This window comes from Oncorhynchus masou, chromosome 3 (assembly GCF_036934945.1).
Source record: "Oncorhynchus masou masou isolate Uvic2021 chromosome 3, UVic_Omas_1.1, whole genome shotgun sequence".
NCBI lineage: Eukaryota > Metazoa > Chordata > Actinopteri > Salmoniformes > Salmonidae > Oncorhynchus > Oncorhynchus masou.
This window is the reverse complement of record NC_088214.1, coordinates 13,570,527-13,587,976: the sequence shown is the minus strand read 5'-3', so window position 1 is coordinate 13,587,976 and position 17,450 is coordinate 13,570,527. Positions and strand designations below refer to the sequence as shown.

The window sequence follows — 17,450 nt, the reverse complement described above, 5'->3', positions numbered from 1 at the left end:
TCCCCCCTGCCCTGGGCTGTGTTGGTTGTCATGGTTACCATGTGGTCTCATGTTCGCTGGGCTTGGCTTTCCAAACAAACCCTTGGGGCGTCAGGCCGTCATGGCAACCGTCGGCCAGTGCGCTTGGCCCAACTCACACAGCCAACCTCGTCGCAAACGGCCACTTCTGAAAGTGGAGTGGGCCCAATTTACATTTTCAGAATATACTTTATTTTGATGTGTATATGATGTGGTATTCAAAAACAGATCGGCCAAAGTGTCTTCTCATATTTTTTCCCCCATAAATGTTATTAGGTCAAATGATTGAAAAAGGTTTCATGCGTTTATCTGGAGGGGCCTTGATGGTGTCTTATAAATGTGACAATTGAAATCATATCCCAAATGTCTTACAAAAATGGCTTGTTTTTATTCAATATTGTAATCTTATTACTATACAACATACTCTAAATTGCAATACTTACATGCTATTGCAATATTTCTCAGAAAGGCAGAATTTAAGAAAGCAAGACAAGAAATTCTGTGATTAGTTGATAGACATGTCTCTCCATGGGCTATGATGAATGGGACTACAGCTACAACCAGAAATAACTTTTTATAGCAGATTAGGAGAGCGTTTTATCTAACCATAACTTAGACTAACTTTATCTAACCATAACTAACCATCATGGCTGTACCCCCTAGTCAGAACTATGCCCTGTGTGCAATGACCACCACAAGTGCATAGCTTCCAGGAAGTCCTTTTCACTTTCTGTGAGAGAGTCATAACTATGACCATTCCACAGCACAGTAATCACCCAATAAGAGATCACACTAAATTCTTAACTTCTATAATTCTTATCAAGCTAAATGGTGATGTTATACTTTAGTGATCTAGTTGAACTCCCCTTATCAAGCTCAGTAGCTAGGTTTACATCCAATTGGCGACAGATTTTCAAGCGAATATTCTAAGATCTGCATAAAAACAATATGTGCATTTTCTCACCAGAGATGTGTTTCCATCAAATGTACTTGTTGAGGATAAAAAGCTGTGCGTGATGAAGTAGCGCACATAAAAACAATGTTTGCAGTTGAATTCCCATGTTTTCCATCGCATTTTTAACTCTAATGATGGTTTTATCATCCCGAAAAATTAGCGTTATATAGCATCTATTGGTTCTTGCTGTCTAGCCAACAGCTCGCAGATACCATGTGGGTATAGCCTACATGATGAGATTATTATGGATGAAAGAGTGAGATTATTTGTATTTGTCAAACAGCAGACAAGCATCGATCATCATGTGACCAGAATAAGACCCTCAACATTTAATGGAAAGGAGCATCAAGCTCATCACCTGGTACTTTTACCACCCTGTGAAGTTCATCATCATTTATAATTGATTTAATCTGTAGCCTAATAAACTGCGTTCTTTCCTGACGAGTAGTACTGACGAGTAGTAGGACCACACACCATGTCATCGCGTGCCTCAGACACAAAAGATCCCACCTCGTCTAGCGTATTTATTTTTGTCGACATTTGGAAAGTTTGAAACCAACAAATGTTTCCAGGCTTGGCATGACATATTTTATCCGACATGTACTTTACTCGTATATATACGGGTTGGATGGAAACCTGGTTAATGACAATGTTATATTTTTTCGAAAATATAAACGGAACGTTGTACCACGAGCTGAGTAAAACCAGTAGGAGGCCGTGAGGTCAAAGGTCATCATGTTTTTCCACTCAAACCGAATCTGGTCCTGGTGAATACCAGCCATGTGTGAATACTGTATGCATTTTATTTTTATTTATTTCTTTACTCTGCGATTCAGCGCTGTGTGTGTCTTGTTAAACACGTTTCCAGGATGTGCTTATGCCTCCCCCGTTTCCAGGATGTGCTTATACCCCCGAGTGACCCCTGGCTGCATGGTATCATATCATCTTCATGTTGAATTTCCGGGCACCTCCGGCGCCACCCACCGCCGCCGGTCCCTCGGCCTTCCGGAAAGGGGTCTCAACGGTGAAGTTGTTCTTACGCTGGCCCCGCCCCCGGCTCCATGCAAACAACAACAGGAAACAGAAAAGCACCACGCCCAGGAAGGTGATGCAGCCCATCGCCGTGGAGACCAGTATGGTGGTCAGGTCCAGGGTGAACTTGAGGAAGACGCGAGTGCTATTCAGATTTGTGTCGTTGAAGAACTCGCCGCCGTACATCGAGCGGTTGGCGAAGAAGGCCGACGAGGCATCCATCGGCGCGCCCCGAACCGTGAGCATTGCAAAGTAAGTGTCATTGCCCCCGGCATTGCTGGCGATGCACATGTAGGTGCCGCTGTCAGTGACCTGAGCATAGCGGATCTCCAACGTCCCTCCTGGGAGGACGGTGATGCGGCCATTGCTCTTGGCTGTGATTAGTCGACGCTGAGGGGAGATCCACATGATGTTGGGGGCGGGCTCTCCCACGGCACTGCAGAGGAAACTCACTGGCTGGCCCTCACGAGCTGTCACCTTGGAGGAATGAATGAATGAATGAATGAATTAAGCATTAGGTACAAAATTGAAACAGGCATCGAAGCTGTAATACTACATATCAATGTGTACCTACACTGTAGTAACACTCTGCTTACATGTACTGCAAAGTGGGATAACAACTCTTACCTGTTGAAGCTTGCGGTTGCGTATCTTGGGCTTCTGGCAGGTGAAGTGATCAAAGAGCGCTGAGTCGGTGAAGGTGCTGAGGCTGTTCCCCTGCACTTCCACCGGCCCAGCGCACACAGGCACCCTGCCGTCAAAATTGAGGGTCTTGCGTCTCTGCAGGATCCACAACAAACGGCAGTCACACAGCAGTGGGTTCCCATCCACCCGCAGCGTCTCCAGGCTGTTGACAGAGTGGAACGATCCCTCCTCCAGAGTCTGGAGGTCATTGGAGGAGAAGTTGAGGACCCGGATCTGTCTGAGGCCTCCCAGGGAGTGGGGCTCCACCGTAGCCAGGCCCGTGTTCACCATGATCAGCTCTTTGAGCCTCAGTAGGTCCCTGAAGGCCCAAGGCTCCAGGGTGGTGATGGGGTTGTAGGACAGGTTGAGATGGGTGAGGTGGATCAGGTTTCTGAAGGAGGACGAGGGGACGGAGGTGATGTTGCTGTTGGTGATGGACAGCCAGTACAGGTCCAGACCCTGGAAGCTCAGGGGGGAGATGAATTCCAGGTAAGGCCAGTTGTCAATCTCCAGCCCCCGGAGGTTGGCCAGCTTACGGAAGTTATGGTCCTCCAGGGAGGGGATGCTGAGCTGGCGTAGTCGCAAAGTGACCAGGCTGCGTAGGTAGGACAGCGTCTGGCCAGAGATGGAAGTCAGGTTGCAGCGTTCAATGGTCAGATCCTCCACCCCTAGCAGGCCAGAGAAGGCCTTCAAACACAACAAAATCCAATGTGATTAGTTGTGAGCTCCAATCTTGGAAACATAGAAGAATCAATAAAATATTATAGACAGATCAGGAACAACATAGTGCTTGAAAAATTAATGATCAAATGGATAACAGCTCAATACCTCATGAGAGATGTAGACCAGGTCATTGTCTCCCACCTCCAGGTGTCTTAGACTCCTTAGGTCCTGGAAGGTGTAGTCCAACAGAATCACCAGCTTGTTCTCACTCAGGTCCAGCGTGGTCAGGTTGACCAGCTTGGCGAAGGCCCCCATGGGTACAAGTTTCAACTGGTTCGCCCTCAGCCGTAACACCCGGAGGCTCTGCAGGTTGGCGAACGCGTTGGGCTCCAGTGTGGCAATGAGGTTCTCACTCAGGTCCACTTCTTCAAGGTGCGGATACGGCGCCAGGTCACCCATCTCCACCCAGCGGAGACGGTTCCGGCTGAGGTCCAGGAGGCGAGTTTCCGTGGGGATGCCCTCTGGGATGCCGGTGAGCCGCCGCCGCTGGCACAAGACGGACCGGATTTGGGCCGAGCACTCGCACCGTGGAGGGCATGCCTGGCAACAACCTGGCAGTAGGGTTGTCATGGTAACCAGCAGCAGGACCGGCCCCCAGCAACTCAGCCACCGCCATGGTGACAGGGACTGCCCACTGATGCCCGGGGAGCCAGTCATGGCCCTGGTGGTCCTGATCTGACTCCTAGCCTATCACAGGCCGGGTCAGTTTACCACACACCTATAGAGAGAGAGAGACAGAGGGACGAGAGGTTAGTGAGAATAGTGGGAATAGAGAGAAGGAGTAGAGGAGTAGAGAGTAGAAAGGGAGCAGATGTGGGAGGAGAAGGTAAATAAAGAGATGGAGGTTAAAGAAAGAGGGAAAGAGGGAGAAAGGAGAAGGGAGGGCTGAGGTCAAATTTGGAAGAAAGGAGTGGAAGGAATAATAGAATGTACAGAGATAGAAGAGAGGATGAAGAGTGGAGAGGGCAGAGAGGAAGACAGATGGAGGTATTTTACAACACCTATCAACCAACACATGCTCATACAAATGCCGTTCAGTATGCTGAATAATCCATGCTCCCTACAACTGTCATGAAAGAGCTTTAGGGGCTGAAGGTAGCCTACTGGTTAGAGCGTTGGGCCAGTAACCGAAAGGTTGCTGGATCAAATCTCTGAGCTGACAAGATAAAAATATGTTCTTCTGCCCCTGAACAAGGCAGTTAACCCACTGTTCCCCGGTAGGCCGTCATTGTTAACTGACTTGCCTAGTTAAATTAAGGTTAAAAAGATGTCATAAAAATGCAATTCAGTACCCAGAATAATCCATGCTCCCTACAACTGTCACGAAAGAGCTTAGACATGTCACCAAGAGCTTAGACTGACACCATGACATTGCAGGCACACTATTCTGCTGACAATATTTAAGATGGTGGAAGACACTTGTTCATTAATCAATGAGTGTAGCAGCAGAACTAGGGCATTGGGAGTCACGTGAGTGAGAAACATCCCATCTGAATTCATGCATGTTTCCTCCCCTTCTCTCCTCCTTTGGCATGTGCTCTGTTCTCACCTCGACACGCTGAATACACAACGTATGATGCCATGCAGAGAGACTACAGGGTTTGCCTGAAAACCATCCCTCCGATGCCTGTGAAAGGTATGTCAAATTCATGTCACTATGAGTCATGGTGTGGGAAAGTCTGTGTATGTTTCTGTCCGTCCTTTCTGTGTGTAGGATGTGTCATTCCCTTTGAATAAATGAAAAAAGCATTTTAGTTTTCTTCTCCTCCAACATGAGATGAAAAGCTGATGCTTAAACATTCCTTGATGCAACCTGTCAAGTCTCCCACGCAATGTTGTCATCGAGTGATTTTTCAGAGGACACCTGCCAAAAGGTCCAGAACGTTCACCATCACTAATACACCCACACAAGTGCACACCCACACACACGCACACGCACACGCACACGCACGCACGCACAAAGGAGGTTCAACATTGACTGCACTGATTGTCATTTACATCAAGGGGAAGATTTGAAGGGGAGGGAGCTACAGTATATGATTGGCTTGCTGAAGTAGAGAGCGAGACCCCAGGGTTAACAAGATAGAACAGAAGATAAAGATAAAACAGGTAGAGTTAAAGAGCCACACTAAGTAACTTATTATAAAAGAACCACGTAAGAGATACTAAATATATTCTCTAAATTCTAAAGGTTGCTATTTTAAAAGATTGAAGGGTTGATAATTCACCGTATCATATTTACTGTTTGAGCTGTGACACACCATGAAAGAAGCAGACATTAAACCAAAGTCTGCGCTGCTTTAAATGTGTGAATTTGAAGATGAATGAGAAGAAGAAGTTCATATAACACATCATAGGGCCTTTCCTGGAGGGATGTTAAAAAGCACTCTGAAGATTGGTTGTTTTTCAGGCAGAGCGAAACAGATTAATAATACATGTTCTAGTTTGTGTTTATTGGGCACCGTTCTGGGGTTGAGTCACGGGGCGAAGAGCCACACTCTCCTCAGGATTTGTCTGTCTGTCTCTGTCTCAAAGAGATGAAAAATATTCCCTTTTTGCATATTTCCTTTATACTATTTTATTGCAACTATGATTAAAAACTGTATAAACAGAGTTTGAACTTTGGGCAAGCAGAGTTCTACCACTTTTGGATAAGAGACAACGCTCACTGGATATTGCTTTTCCTCTAACTGAAATTAATTGCTATAATTTAACCCTTTTCTGTCAAATTATCACGGAAAAAACAATAACATTTGCGGATTTGTATTAGATTACAGTATAGGCATTCTGAATATCAACAAACTTCAAACCTAATCAACATTTTCCTTAGATGAGGAGGAAATTTGAGGTAGGATTACGAGGTGCATGTTCTACATGATATTATATGCTGTACATTATGCCATATACTCTCTAAGGTTCCTAGAGACTTGAGACAGAGAATGTATATCCTCCACATTTACTATTAATAGCCTGCTTTCCATACAGAGGCATTAGTAAACCCACACAGATTGTGTAACACACACACACACGCACACACACACACACACACACACACACACACACACACACACACACACACACACACACACACACACACACACACACACACACACACACACACACACACACACACACACACACACACACACACACACACACACGCACGCACACACACCTGTCCCCTCCCCTGTCAAAATAAAGCACAGCCCGCCAGCTGCAATACTGTATTTGAAGGGTCTGGATCAGTGTTTCTCAAACTTTTTATAGTCCCGTACCCCTTCAAACATTCAACCTCCAGCTGTACCCCCTCTAGCACCAGGGTCAACGCACTCTCAACTGTTGTTTTTTGACATCATTGTAAGCCCGCTACACACACACTTTACAATACATTTATTATACATAAGAATGAGTGTGAGTTTTGTCACAACCCGGCTCGTGGGAAGTGACAAAGAGCTCTTATAGGACCAGGGCACAAATAATAATCTAATAATAATCTATAATTTTGCTCTTTATTTAGCCATCTTACATATAAAACCTTATTTGTTCATTTAAAATGGTGAATAGCTCACCACAGGTTAATGAGAAGGGTGTGTTTGAAAGGATGCACATAACTCTGCAATATTGGGTTGTATTGGAGAGTCTCACTCTTAAATAATTGTCCACACACAGTCTGTGCCTGTATTTAGTTGTCATGCTAGTGTGGGCCGAGAATCCACTCTCACATAAATGCATGGTTGTAAAGGGCATCAGTGTCTTAACAGTGCAATTTGCAAAGGTAAGATACTCTGAGTGCAGCCTAGTCCAGAAATCTGGCAGTGGCTTCTGATTAAATTCCATTTTCACAGAACCCCTTGTTGCAATTTTGAGGCTCTTGTTCAGATATCAGTAAGTGGACTGGAGGCAGGGCATGAAAGGGATAACGAATCCAGTTGTTTGTGTCATCCGTTTCGGGAAAGTAACTGCGTAATTGTGCACCCGACTCACTCAGGTGCTTCGCTATATCCCATTTGACATTGTCCGTAAGCTTGAGTTCATTTGCACACAATGGCCTGTTAGGCCTGTTAACAGGTGGCAGGGTAGCCTAGTGGTTAGAGTGTTGGACTTGTAACCGAAAGGTTGCAAGTTCAAATCCCCAAGCTAACAAGGTACAAATCTGTCCTCCTACCCCTGAACAGGCAGTTAACCCACTAGGCTGTCATTGAAAATAAGATTTTGTTCTTAATACTTCTTATGGCTGGGGGTAGTATTGAGTCGCTTGGATGAATAAGGTGCCCAGAGTAAACTGCCTGCTACCCAGAAGCTAAGATATGAATATTATTTGGATCGAAAACACTCTGAAGTTTCTAAAACTTTTTGAATGATGTCTGTGAGTATAACAGAACTCATATGGCAGGCAAAAACCAGTAAGTGGAATATCTGAGGTTTGTAGGTTTTCAACTATTTGCCTATCGAAGATACAGTGGGATATTGGTCATAATGCACTTCCTAAGGCTTCCACTACATGTCAACAGTCTTTAGAACCTTGTTTGATGCTTCTACTGTGAGTGGGGGCGAATGAGAGGGGAATGAGTCAGATGTCTGCCAGAGAGCCACGAGCTGGCCACGCTCGTTCAGGTGAGAGCGAGCTCTGTTCCATTGCATTTCTGAAGACAAAGGAATTCTCCATTGGGAACATTATTGAAGATTTATGTTAAAAACATCCTAAAGATTGACTCTATACATCGTTTGACATGTTCCTACGGACTGTAATGGAACTTTTTGACTTTTTGTCTGCTCCTAGTGAACGCGTCATGAATTTGGATTTGTGAACTGAATGCGCTAACAAAAGGAGGTATTTGGACATAAATAATGGACATTATCAAACAAAACAAACCTTTATTGTGGAACTGGGATTCCTGGGAGTGTATTCTGATGAAGATCATCAAAGGTAAGTGAATATTTATAATGCTATTTCTGACTTCTGTTGACTACACAACATGGCGGATATCTGTTTGATTTGTTTTGGCCGTACTCAGATTATAGCATGGTGTGCTTTTCCATAATTTAAAAAATAAATCTGACACAGCGGTTGCATTAAGGAGAAGTGTATCTATAATTCCGTTCATATTAGTTGTATCTTTTGGCAATGTTTATTATGAGTATTTCTGTAAATTGATGTGGCTCTCTGCAAAGGTTAGTGATTAATTAATCTGTACTTTTTTATTTATTTGTGCTTTTTATGACTCCTCTCTTTGACTGGAAAAATGGCTGTGTTTTTCTGTGACTTGGCTCTGACCTAACATAATCGTTTGGTTTGCTTTAGCTGTAAAGCGTTTTTGAAATCAGACACTGTGGTGGGATTAACAACAAGTGCATCTTTGAAATGGTGTAAAATACTTGTATGTTTGAGGAATTTTAATTATGGGATTTCTGTTGTTTTGAATTTGGCGCCCTGCACTTTCACTGGCTGTTGTCATATTGATCCCATTAGCGGGATTTAAGCCCAAAGACTGACTTGCCTAGTTAAATAAAGGTAAAAACAAACAAAAATTAGTGCAGCCAGCTGGAGACATAATGTCATTCTATCCCAATAAAAATATTTGCACATCATACATATGGAAATTTAACTCAAATCAGACCCAACCGAGCTACAAGGCAGTGAAAATATTGCTGAGAAAACTTCCCTACAGTTTCTGTCTGGTCCTACTCATTAGTGAGCTGTGGGTCAGTTTGACAGCTGGTTCCACCACCTGCACACATGCACACACACACACACACACACACACACACACACACACACACACACACACACACACACACACACACGCACACACGCACACACGCACACACGCACACACGCACACACGCACGCACGCACGCACGCACGCGCACACACCGCCCCACTGTGCTCATTTGTTGGCCCTGGGTCCCCAAACTCACACAGTATTCAGCATTTAACACCGGTTCAGATGTTAAGACTTCAGCTGAGAGAGATGAGAGGGGCAAGTGGAGCAAACACACCACTAGTCCCCAAACACACAGAACAGCATGATGTCCAGACACACCACTAGTTCCCAAACATACAGAACAGCATGATGTTCAGACACACCCCTAGTCCCCAAACACACAGAACAGCCAGATGTCCAGACACACCCCTAGTCCCCAAACACACAGAACAGTATGACGTCCAGACACACCCCTAGTCCCCAAACACACAGAACAGCATGATCTCACTCGTCCCCAAACACACAGAACAGCATGATCCCATTAGTCCCCAAACACATAGAATAGCCTGATGTCCAGACACACCCCTAGTCCCCAAACACACAGAACAGCATGATGTCCAGACACACCCATAGTCCCCAAACACACAGAACAGCATGATCCCACTAGACCCCAAACACACAGAACAGCATGATCACACTAGTCCCCAAACACACAGAACAGCATGATCCCACTCGTCCCCAAACACACAGAACAGCATGATCCCACTCGTCCCCAAACACACAGAACAGCATGATCACACTAGTCCCCAAACACACAGCACAGCATGATCACACTAGTCCCCAAACACACAGAATAGCCTGATGTCCAGTCACACTCCTAGTCCTCAAACACACAGAATAGCATGATCCCACTAGTCCCCAAACACACAGAAATGCCTGATGGCGCCGGAGGGGAAGGCAGACGTTTTATGTGCCCCCAACCGATTGTGTTTTTTTGTTTGTTTATCTGTGTTGTTTGTAACTTATGTTTTAACTATTTTTGTACATAATGTTGCTGCTAGCGTCTATTATGACCGAAAATAACTTCTAGACATCAGGACTGCGATTACTCACCACGGACTAGCAGAATCCTTTTTCTTCTTTCATGACTCTGACGAGCCCAAGGATACACGGCTCCCTCGGGAACTGGCCCCGAACCCAGTGATCTGCGTGAAGAGGAGGCGGAGAAAGAGAGGCCGGAGAGCGGGCTGCCTTCTGAGAAGTCGGAGGCGATCGAATAAACCCCCACTTCCCTCAATTCTGCTAGCAAACATGCAATCTTTGGACAATAAAATGGACGAGTTATTGGGAAGATTAAACTACCAATGCGACATTAAAAACTGTAACATCATATGCTTCACGGAGTCGTGGATGAATGACGACAATATCAAGATACAGCTGGCTGGTTATACGATGTACCGGCAGGATAGAACAGCGGCGTCTGGTAAGACTTTGTATTTTTGTAAACAACAGCTGGTGCACAATATCTAAGGAAGTCTCAAGCTAAAGCTCGCCTGAGGTAGAGTTTCTCATAATAAGCTGCAGACCACATTACCTACCGAGAGAGTTTTCATCTATATTCTTTGTAGCTGTTTACATACCACCACAGTCAGAGGCTGGTGCTAAGATATAATTGAATGAGCTGTATTACACTTTAAGCAAACAAGAAAACGCTCACCCAGAGTCGGCGCTCCTAATAGCCGGGGACTTTAATGCAGGGAAACTTACATTTTTAAGTTTCTTAAATCCATTTTACAAAATTTATATCAGCATGTTAAATGTGCAACCAGAGGGAAAATAACTCTGGACCACCTATACTCCACATATACAAAGCTCTCCCTCGCCCTCCATTTGGCAAATCTGACCATAATTCTAGCCTCCTGATTCCTATTTCAAACAAAAATTAAAGCAGGAAGCACAAGTGACTAGATCAATAAAAAAGTGATCAGATGAAGCAGATGCTAAGCTACAGGACTGTTTTGCTAGCACCGACTAGAATATGTTCTGGGATTCCTCCAATGGTATTGAGGAGAACACCACATCTGTCATTGGCTTCATCAATAAGTGCATAGATGACGTTGTCCCCACAGTGACCGTACGTACATACCCCAACCAGAAGCTATGGATTACAGGCTGCATCTGCACTGAGATAAAGGCTTGATCTGCCGATTTCAAGGAGCGGGACTCTAACTCGGAAGCTTATAAGAAATCCCGCTATGCCCTCTGACGAATCATCAAACAGGCAAAGCGTCAATACAGGACTAAGATTGAGTCGTACTACACACTCTGACACTCGTCGGATGTGGCAGGGTCTGCTAACCATTACAGACTACAAAGGGAAGCACAGCCGAGAGCTTCCCAGTGACACGAGACTAACGGACAAGCTAAACTACTTCTATGCTAACTTCGAGGCAAATAACACTGAAACATGCATGATAGCACCAGCTGTACTGGAAGACTGTGTGATCACGCTTTCCGCAGCCGATGTGAGTAAGACCTTTAGACGGGTCACCATTCACAAGGTCAGACGGAATACCAGGATGTGTATTAACTAGCAAGTGTCTTCACTGACATATTCAACCTCTACCTGTCTGAGTCTGTAATACCAACATGTTTCAAGCAGCCCACCATAGTCCCTGTGCACAAGAACACTAAGGTAACCTGCCAAAATGACTACCGACCCGTAGCTCTCACATCTGTAGCCACAAAGCGCTTTGAAAGGCTGGTCATGTCTCACATCAACACCATTATCCCAGAAATCCTAGACCCACTCCAATTTGCATACCGCCCCAACAGATCCACAGATGATGCGGTCTCTATTGCACTCCACACTGCCCTTTCTCCACTGGACAAAAGGAACACCTATGTGAGAATGCTATTCATTGACTACAGCTCAGCGTTCACCACCATATTGCCCTCAAAGCTCATCAATAAGCTAAGGACCCTAGTACTAAACACTTCCCTTTGCAACTGGATCCTGGACTTTCTGATAGGCCGCCCCCAGGTGGTAAGGATAGGTAACAACACATCCTCCATGCTGATCCTCAACACAGGGGCCCCTCAGGGGTGCGTGCTCAGTCCCCTCCTATACTCCCTGTTCACTCATGACTGCACGGCCAGGCACGACTCCAACACCATCATTAAATTTGCCGATGACACAACAGTGGTAGGCCTGATCACCGACAACAACGAGACAGCCTATAGGGAGGAGGTCAGAGACCTGGCCGCGTAGTGCCAGGACAACAACCTCTCCCTCAACGTGATCACTACAAAGAAGATTATTATGGACAATAGGAAAAAGAGGGACGCACACGCCAGCATTCTCAAAACCTATTCTGACTAAGGAGACTGAAAAGATTTGGCATGGGTCCTCAGATCATCAAAAGGTTCTTCAGCTGCACCATTGAGAGCATCCTGACAGGTTGCATCACTGACTGGTATGGCAACTGCTCAGCCTCCGACTGCAAGGCACTGCAGAGGGTAGTGTGAATGGCCCAGTGCATTACTGGGGCCAAGCTTCCTGCCATCCAGGACCTCTATACCAGGCGGTATCAGAAGGAAGCCCTAAAAATTGTCAAAGACTCCAGCCACCCTAGTCATAGACGGTTCTCTCTGCTACCACACAGCAAGCGATACCAGAGCGCCAAGTCTAGGCCCCAGAGACTTCTAAACAGCATCTACCCCCAAGCCATAAGGCTCCTGAACATCTTGTAAAATGGCTACCACACCACTGCCACTCTCTGATGTCATCTATGCATAGTATTTTTTAACACTTCCTACATGTACATACAATCTCAACTAACCGGTGCCCCCACACATTGACTCTGTACCGGCACCCCTCTGTATATATTGTTAATTTTTTACTGCTGTTCTTTAATTACTTGTTACTTTTATCTGTTATTCTAATCCATATTTTTTGAAACTGCACTGTTGGGTAGGGGCTTGTAAGGAAGCATTTCACTGTAAGGTCTACACCTGTTGTAATCGGCACATGTGACTAATACAATTTGATTTGATTTGATGCATAGACACACTAATTGTCCCCAAACACACAGAACAGCCTGATGTCCAGACACACCACTAGTCCCCAAACACACAGAACAGCCTGATGTCCAGTCACACCACTAGTCCCCAAACACACAGAACAGCCTGATGTCCAGACACACCACTAGTCCCCAAACACACAGAACAGCCTGATGTCCAGACACACTAATTGTCCCCAAACACACAGAACAGCCTGATGTCCAGACACACCACTAGTCCCCAAACACACAGAACAGCCTGATGTCCAGACACACCACTAGTCCCCAAACACACAGAACAGCCTGATGTCCAGTCACACCACTAGTCCCCAAACACACAGAACAGCCTAAACAGCCCCACACTTCTCCCAACACTGGCCTGATGTCCAGACACACCACTAGTCCCCAAACACACAGAACAGCCTGATGTCCAGACACACCACTAGTCCCCAAACACACAGAACAGCCTGATGTCCAGACACACCACTAGTCCCCAAACACACAGAACAGCCTAAACAGCCCCACACTTCTCCCAACACTGGCCTGATGTCCAGACACACCACTAGCATCATTTGTTTAAAGGCCCAGATGCAGCCATTTTTATCTCAATATCAAATAATTCTTGGTAACACTTAAGTACCTTAATGTTATTTTTGTTCAATTAAAATGGTCAAAAATAAACTAAAATAGCTTTTTAGCAACAAGCAATTTCAAAAGCAAGAATTTAGCTCTGCCTGTCGGGGAGTGGTTTAAGTGAGTGGCCTAATTGGACGACCCTAATGGGAGGGATATGTAACCTGAAAACAAACTAACTGTTATTGGCAGAGAGGTTTGAAACTCTCCTTTTCATTGGTCTTTTGACTTGTACAGCCTGGTGATGTTGCCAGCCTGACCTAAACTCCATCCCAGCAAAACAGGCTGAAATTTCAGGTGGACATTTCAAACAGTTCTTACACTAAAATGGTATTATCATTATTTTCACAATTTCAAATCAAATCAAATGTTATTTGTCACATGCGCCAAATACAACAGGTAGACCTTACAGTGAAATGCTTACTTACAAGTCCTTAACCAACAATGCTTTAAGAGTAACACATAATTAAAAAGCAGCAGTGAAATAACAAGCAAGGCTATGTACAGGGGGCACCAGTCCAGAGTATTATTCCAACCTCATAGTGTAGAAATGTATATTTAACACAAGAAAATCACATTTTTGACTGCACTGGGCCTTCAACCTTTATTTATCCAGGATAGCTCATTGGTATGAATACTTGAGATCCACAAAGATCTGTCTGAGGGAAGACCTAAACAAAATTAACAGAGTCAACCTGTCGGTCTGTGTCCAATGTTCATCCCTGTGCTGATATCAGGTAGTGTGTGTGTGTGTGTGTGGTGTGTGTGTGTGTGTGTGTGTGTGTGTGTGTGTGTGTGTGTAAATAGGTCAGACATGTTGATTGGCAGGACTGGGATGTAGGCAGTAGAGCATGTTACACCCTAAAGCGTAGCTTCTCTCCCCGTAAGCCCTGACTGGGTTTAGAGACAGCAGCCTGCTCAACCTTCCAGAAATACACAACCACACAGTAGACATACCCACTTAAGAGCTTCCTAAACCTTTCACACAAACACAATTTAGCAGCAGTCATCCAGTCTGTAGGATTTTAGGAGAACTTCTACGTTTATTGTCACAAAACAAATTGAGGCGGAATCCTCCCAGGGAAAGCTGACAATTTGTGCTTTCCATAGCTATGTACAAGTCCAATATTCAATCCGTGCTTAGTTTGCATCTTCATGGTGCTGCTAGCTTGCTGGTGCCCCTTGCTTAGTGGTTTTGCAGACTCTGGAGCTTTTCAGAACAGGTGTGCACGTGTATTCACCCCCTTTGCTATGAAGCTCCTAAATAAGATCTGCTGCAACCAATTACAGTCAGAAGTCACATAATTAGTTAAATAAAGTTAACCTGTGTGCAGTCTAAGTGTCACATGATCTGTCACATGATCACAGCATATATACACCTGTTCTGAAAAGCTCCAGGGTCTGCAAAACCACTAAGCAAGGGGCACCAGCAAGCTAGCAGCACCATGAAGACCAAGGAGCTCTCCAAACAGGTCAGGGACAAAGTACAGATCAGGATTGGGGTATAAAAAAGTATCAGAAACTTTGAACATTCCACGGAGCACCATTAAATCCATTATTACAAAATTGAAAGAATATGGCACCACAGCAAACCTGCCATGACAGGGCCACCCACCAAAACCCACAGACCAGGCAAGGAGCGCATAATCAAATAGGCAACAAAGAGACCAAAGATAAGCCTGTAGGAGCTGCAAAGCTCCACAGCGGAGATTGGAGTATCTGTCCATAGGAACACTTTAAGCCATACCCTCCACAGAGCTGGGCTTTAAGGAAGAGTGGTCAGAAAAAAGCCCTTGCTTAAAGAAGAAAATAAGCAAACACGTTTGGTGTTTGTTAAAAGACATGTGGGAGAATCCTAAAACATATGGAAGAAGCTACTCTGGTCAGATGAGACTAAAATTGAGCTTTTTGGCCATCAAGGAAAACGCTATGCCTGGAATTAACCCAACACCTCTCATCACCCCGAGAACACCATCATTTTTTCATCGGCAGGGACTGGGAAACTGGTCAGAATTGAAGGAATGATGGATGACGCTAAATACAGGGAAATTCTTAAGGAAAACCTGTTTCAGTCTTCCAGAGATTTGAGACTGGGACGGAGGTTCACCTTCCAGCAGGACAATGACCCTAAGCATACTGCTAAAGCAACCCTTGAGTGGATTAAGGGGAAACATTTTAATGTCTTGGAATGGCCTTGTCAAAGCCCAGACCTCAATCCAATTGAGAATCTGTGGTATGACTTAAAGATTGCTGTACATCAGTGGAACCCATCCAACTTGAAGGAGCTGGAACAGTTTTGCCATGAAGAATGGGCAAAAATCTAGTGGCTAGATGTGCCAAGCTTATAGAGACACACCCCAAGAGACTTGCAGCTGAAATTGCTGCAAAAGGTGACTCTACAATGTATTGACTTTGGCACGCTCAAGTTTTCCGTTTTTTTGGTCTTATTTCTTGTTTGTTTCACAACAAAAAATATTTTATATCTTCAAAGTGGTAGGCATGTTGTGTAAATCAAATGATACTTAGGGGGGTGAATACTTTCGCAAGTCTCTGTAATGTTCACTGTTAATTTATATTGTTTATTTAACTTTTGTTTATTATCTACTTCACTTACTTTGGCAATGTTAACATATGTTTTCCATGTCAGTAAAGCTCTTGCATTGAGTTGAATTGAATTGAAAGACAGAGAGGTACAGAGAGTAGAGGGAGGGAAAGTTGGAGAAGGAGAGAGAGAGAGGAGAGGGAGAGAGAGAGAGGGGGACAGAGAGAATGAGAGGGACAGAGAGAGAGGAGAGAGAGTGCGAGAGAGAGAGAGAGAAAGCGACAGAGAGAAGGAGAGGGGGGGACAGAGAGAAGGAGAGGGAGAGAGAAGGAGAGGGAGAGAGAGAGAGGGGGACAGAGAGAATTAGAGGGACAGAGAGAGAGAAGGAGAGAGAGAGTGAGAGAGAGAGAGAGAGAGAGAGTGAAAGGGACAGAGAGAAGGAGAGAGAGAGAGAGAAGGAGAGGGAGAGAGAGAGAGGGGGACAGAGAGAATGAGAGGGACAGAGAGAGAGAATGAGAGAGAGAGAGTGAGAGAGAGAGAGTGAAAGGGACAGAGAGAAGGAGAGAGAGAGAGAGAAGGAGAGGGAGAGAGAGAGAAGGAGAGAGAGAGAGCGAGAGAGTGAAAGGGACAGAGAGAAGGAGAGAGATAGATAGAAGGAGAGGGAGAGAGAGAGAGGGGGACAGAGAGAATGAGAGGGACAGAGAGAGAGAAGGAGAGAGAGAGAGAGAGAGAGAGAGTGAAAGCGACAGAGAGAAGGAGAGGGAGGGACAGAGAGAAGGAGAGGGAGGGACAGAGAGAATGAGAGGGAGGGACAGAGAGAAGGAGAGAGAGAGAGAAGGAGAGGGAGAGAGAGAGGGACAGAGAGAATGAGAGGGACAGAGAGAGAGAAGGAGAGAGAGAGAGAGAGAGAGAGAGAGTGAAAGCGACAGAGAGAAGGAGAGGGGAGGACAGAGAGAAGGAGAGGGAGAGAGAAGGAGAGGGAGAGAGAGAGGGGGACAGAGAGAATGAGAGGGACAGAGAGAGAGAAGGAGAGAGAGAGAGAGAGAGAGAGAGAGAGAGAGTGAAAGGGACAGAGAGAAGGAGAGAGAGAGAAGGAG

General features: G+C 45.2%; 1 protein-coding gene across 2 annotated transcripts in view; it reads right to left on the bottom strand.

Moving 5' to 3' along the window:
• Positions 1-1,072: 1,072 nt before the first annotated feature.
• LOC135510586 (leucine-rich repeat and immunoglobulin-like domain-containing nogo receptor-interacting protein 3) overlaps positions 1,073-17,450 on the bottom strand; it is a 112,466-nt gene continuing 96,088 nt past the window's right edge. For both annotated transcript variants that reach the window (XM_064931628.1, XM_064931619.1), the window contains 3 exons: positions 3,518-4,130; positions 2,633-3,376; positions 1,073-2,482 (listed from right to left, as the gene is read on the bottom strand). In XM_064931628.1, coding sequence (XP_064787700.1) covers positions 1,910-2,482; positions 2,633-3,376; positions 3,518-4,069 — 1,869 coding nt within the window. In that variant the 5' untranslated portion in view covers positions 4,070-4,130 and the 3' untranslated portion in view covers positions 1,073-1,909. The remainder of the gene's footprint in view (positions 2,483-2,632; positions 3,377-3,517; positions 4,131-17,450) is intronic.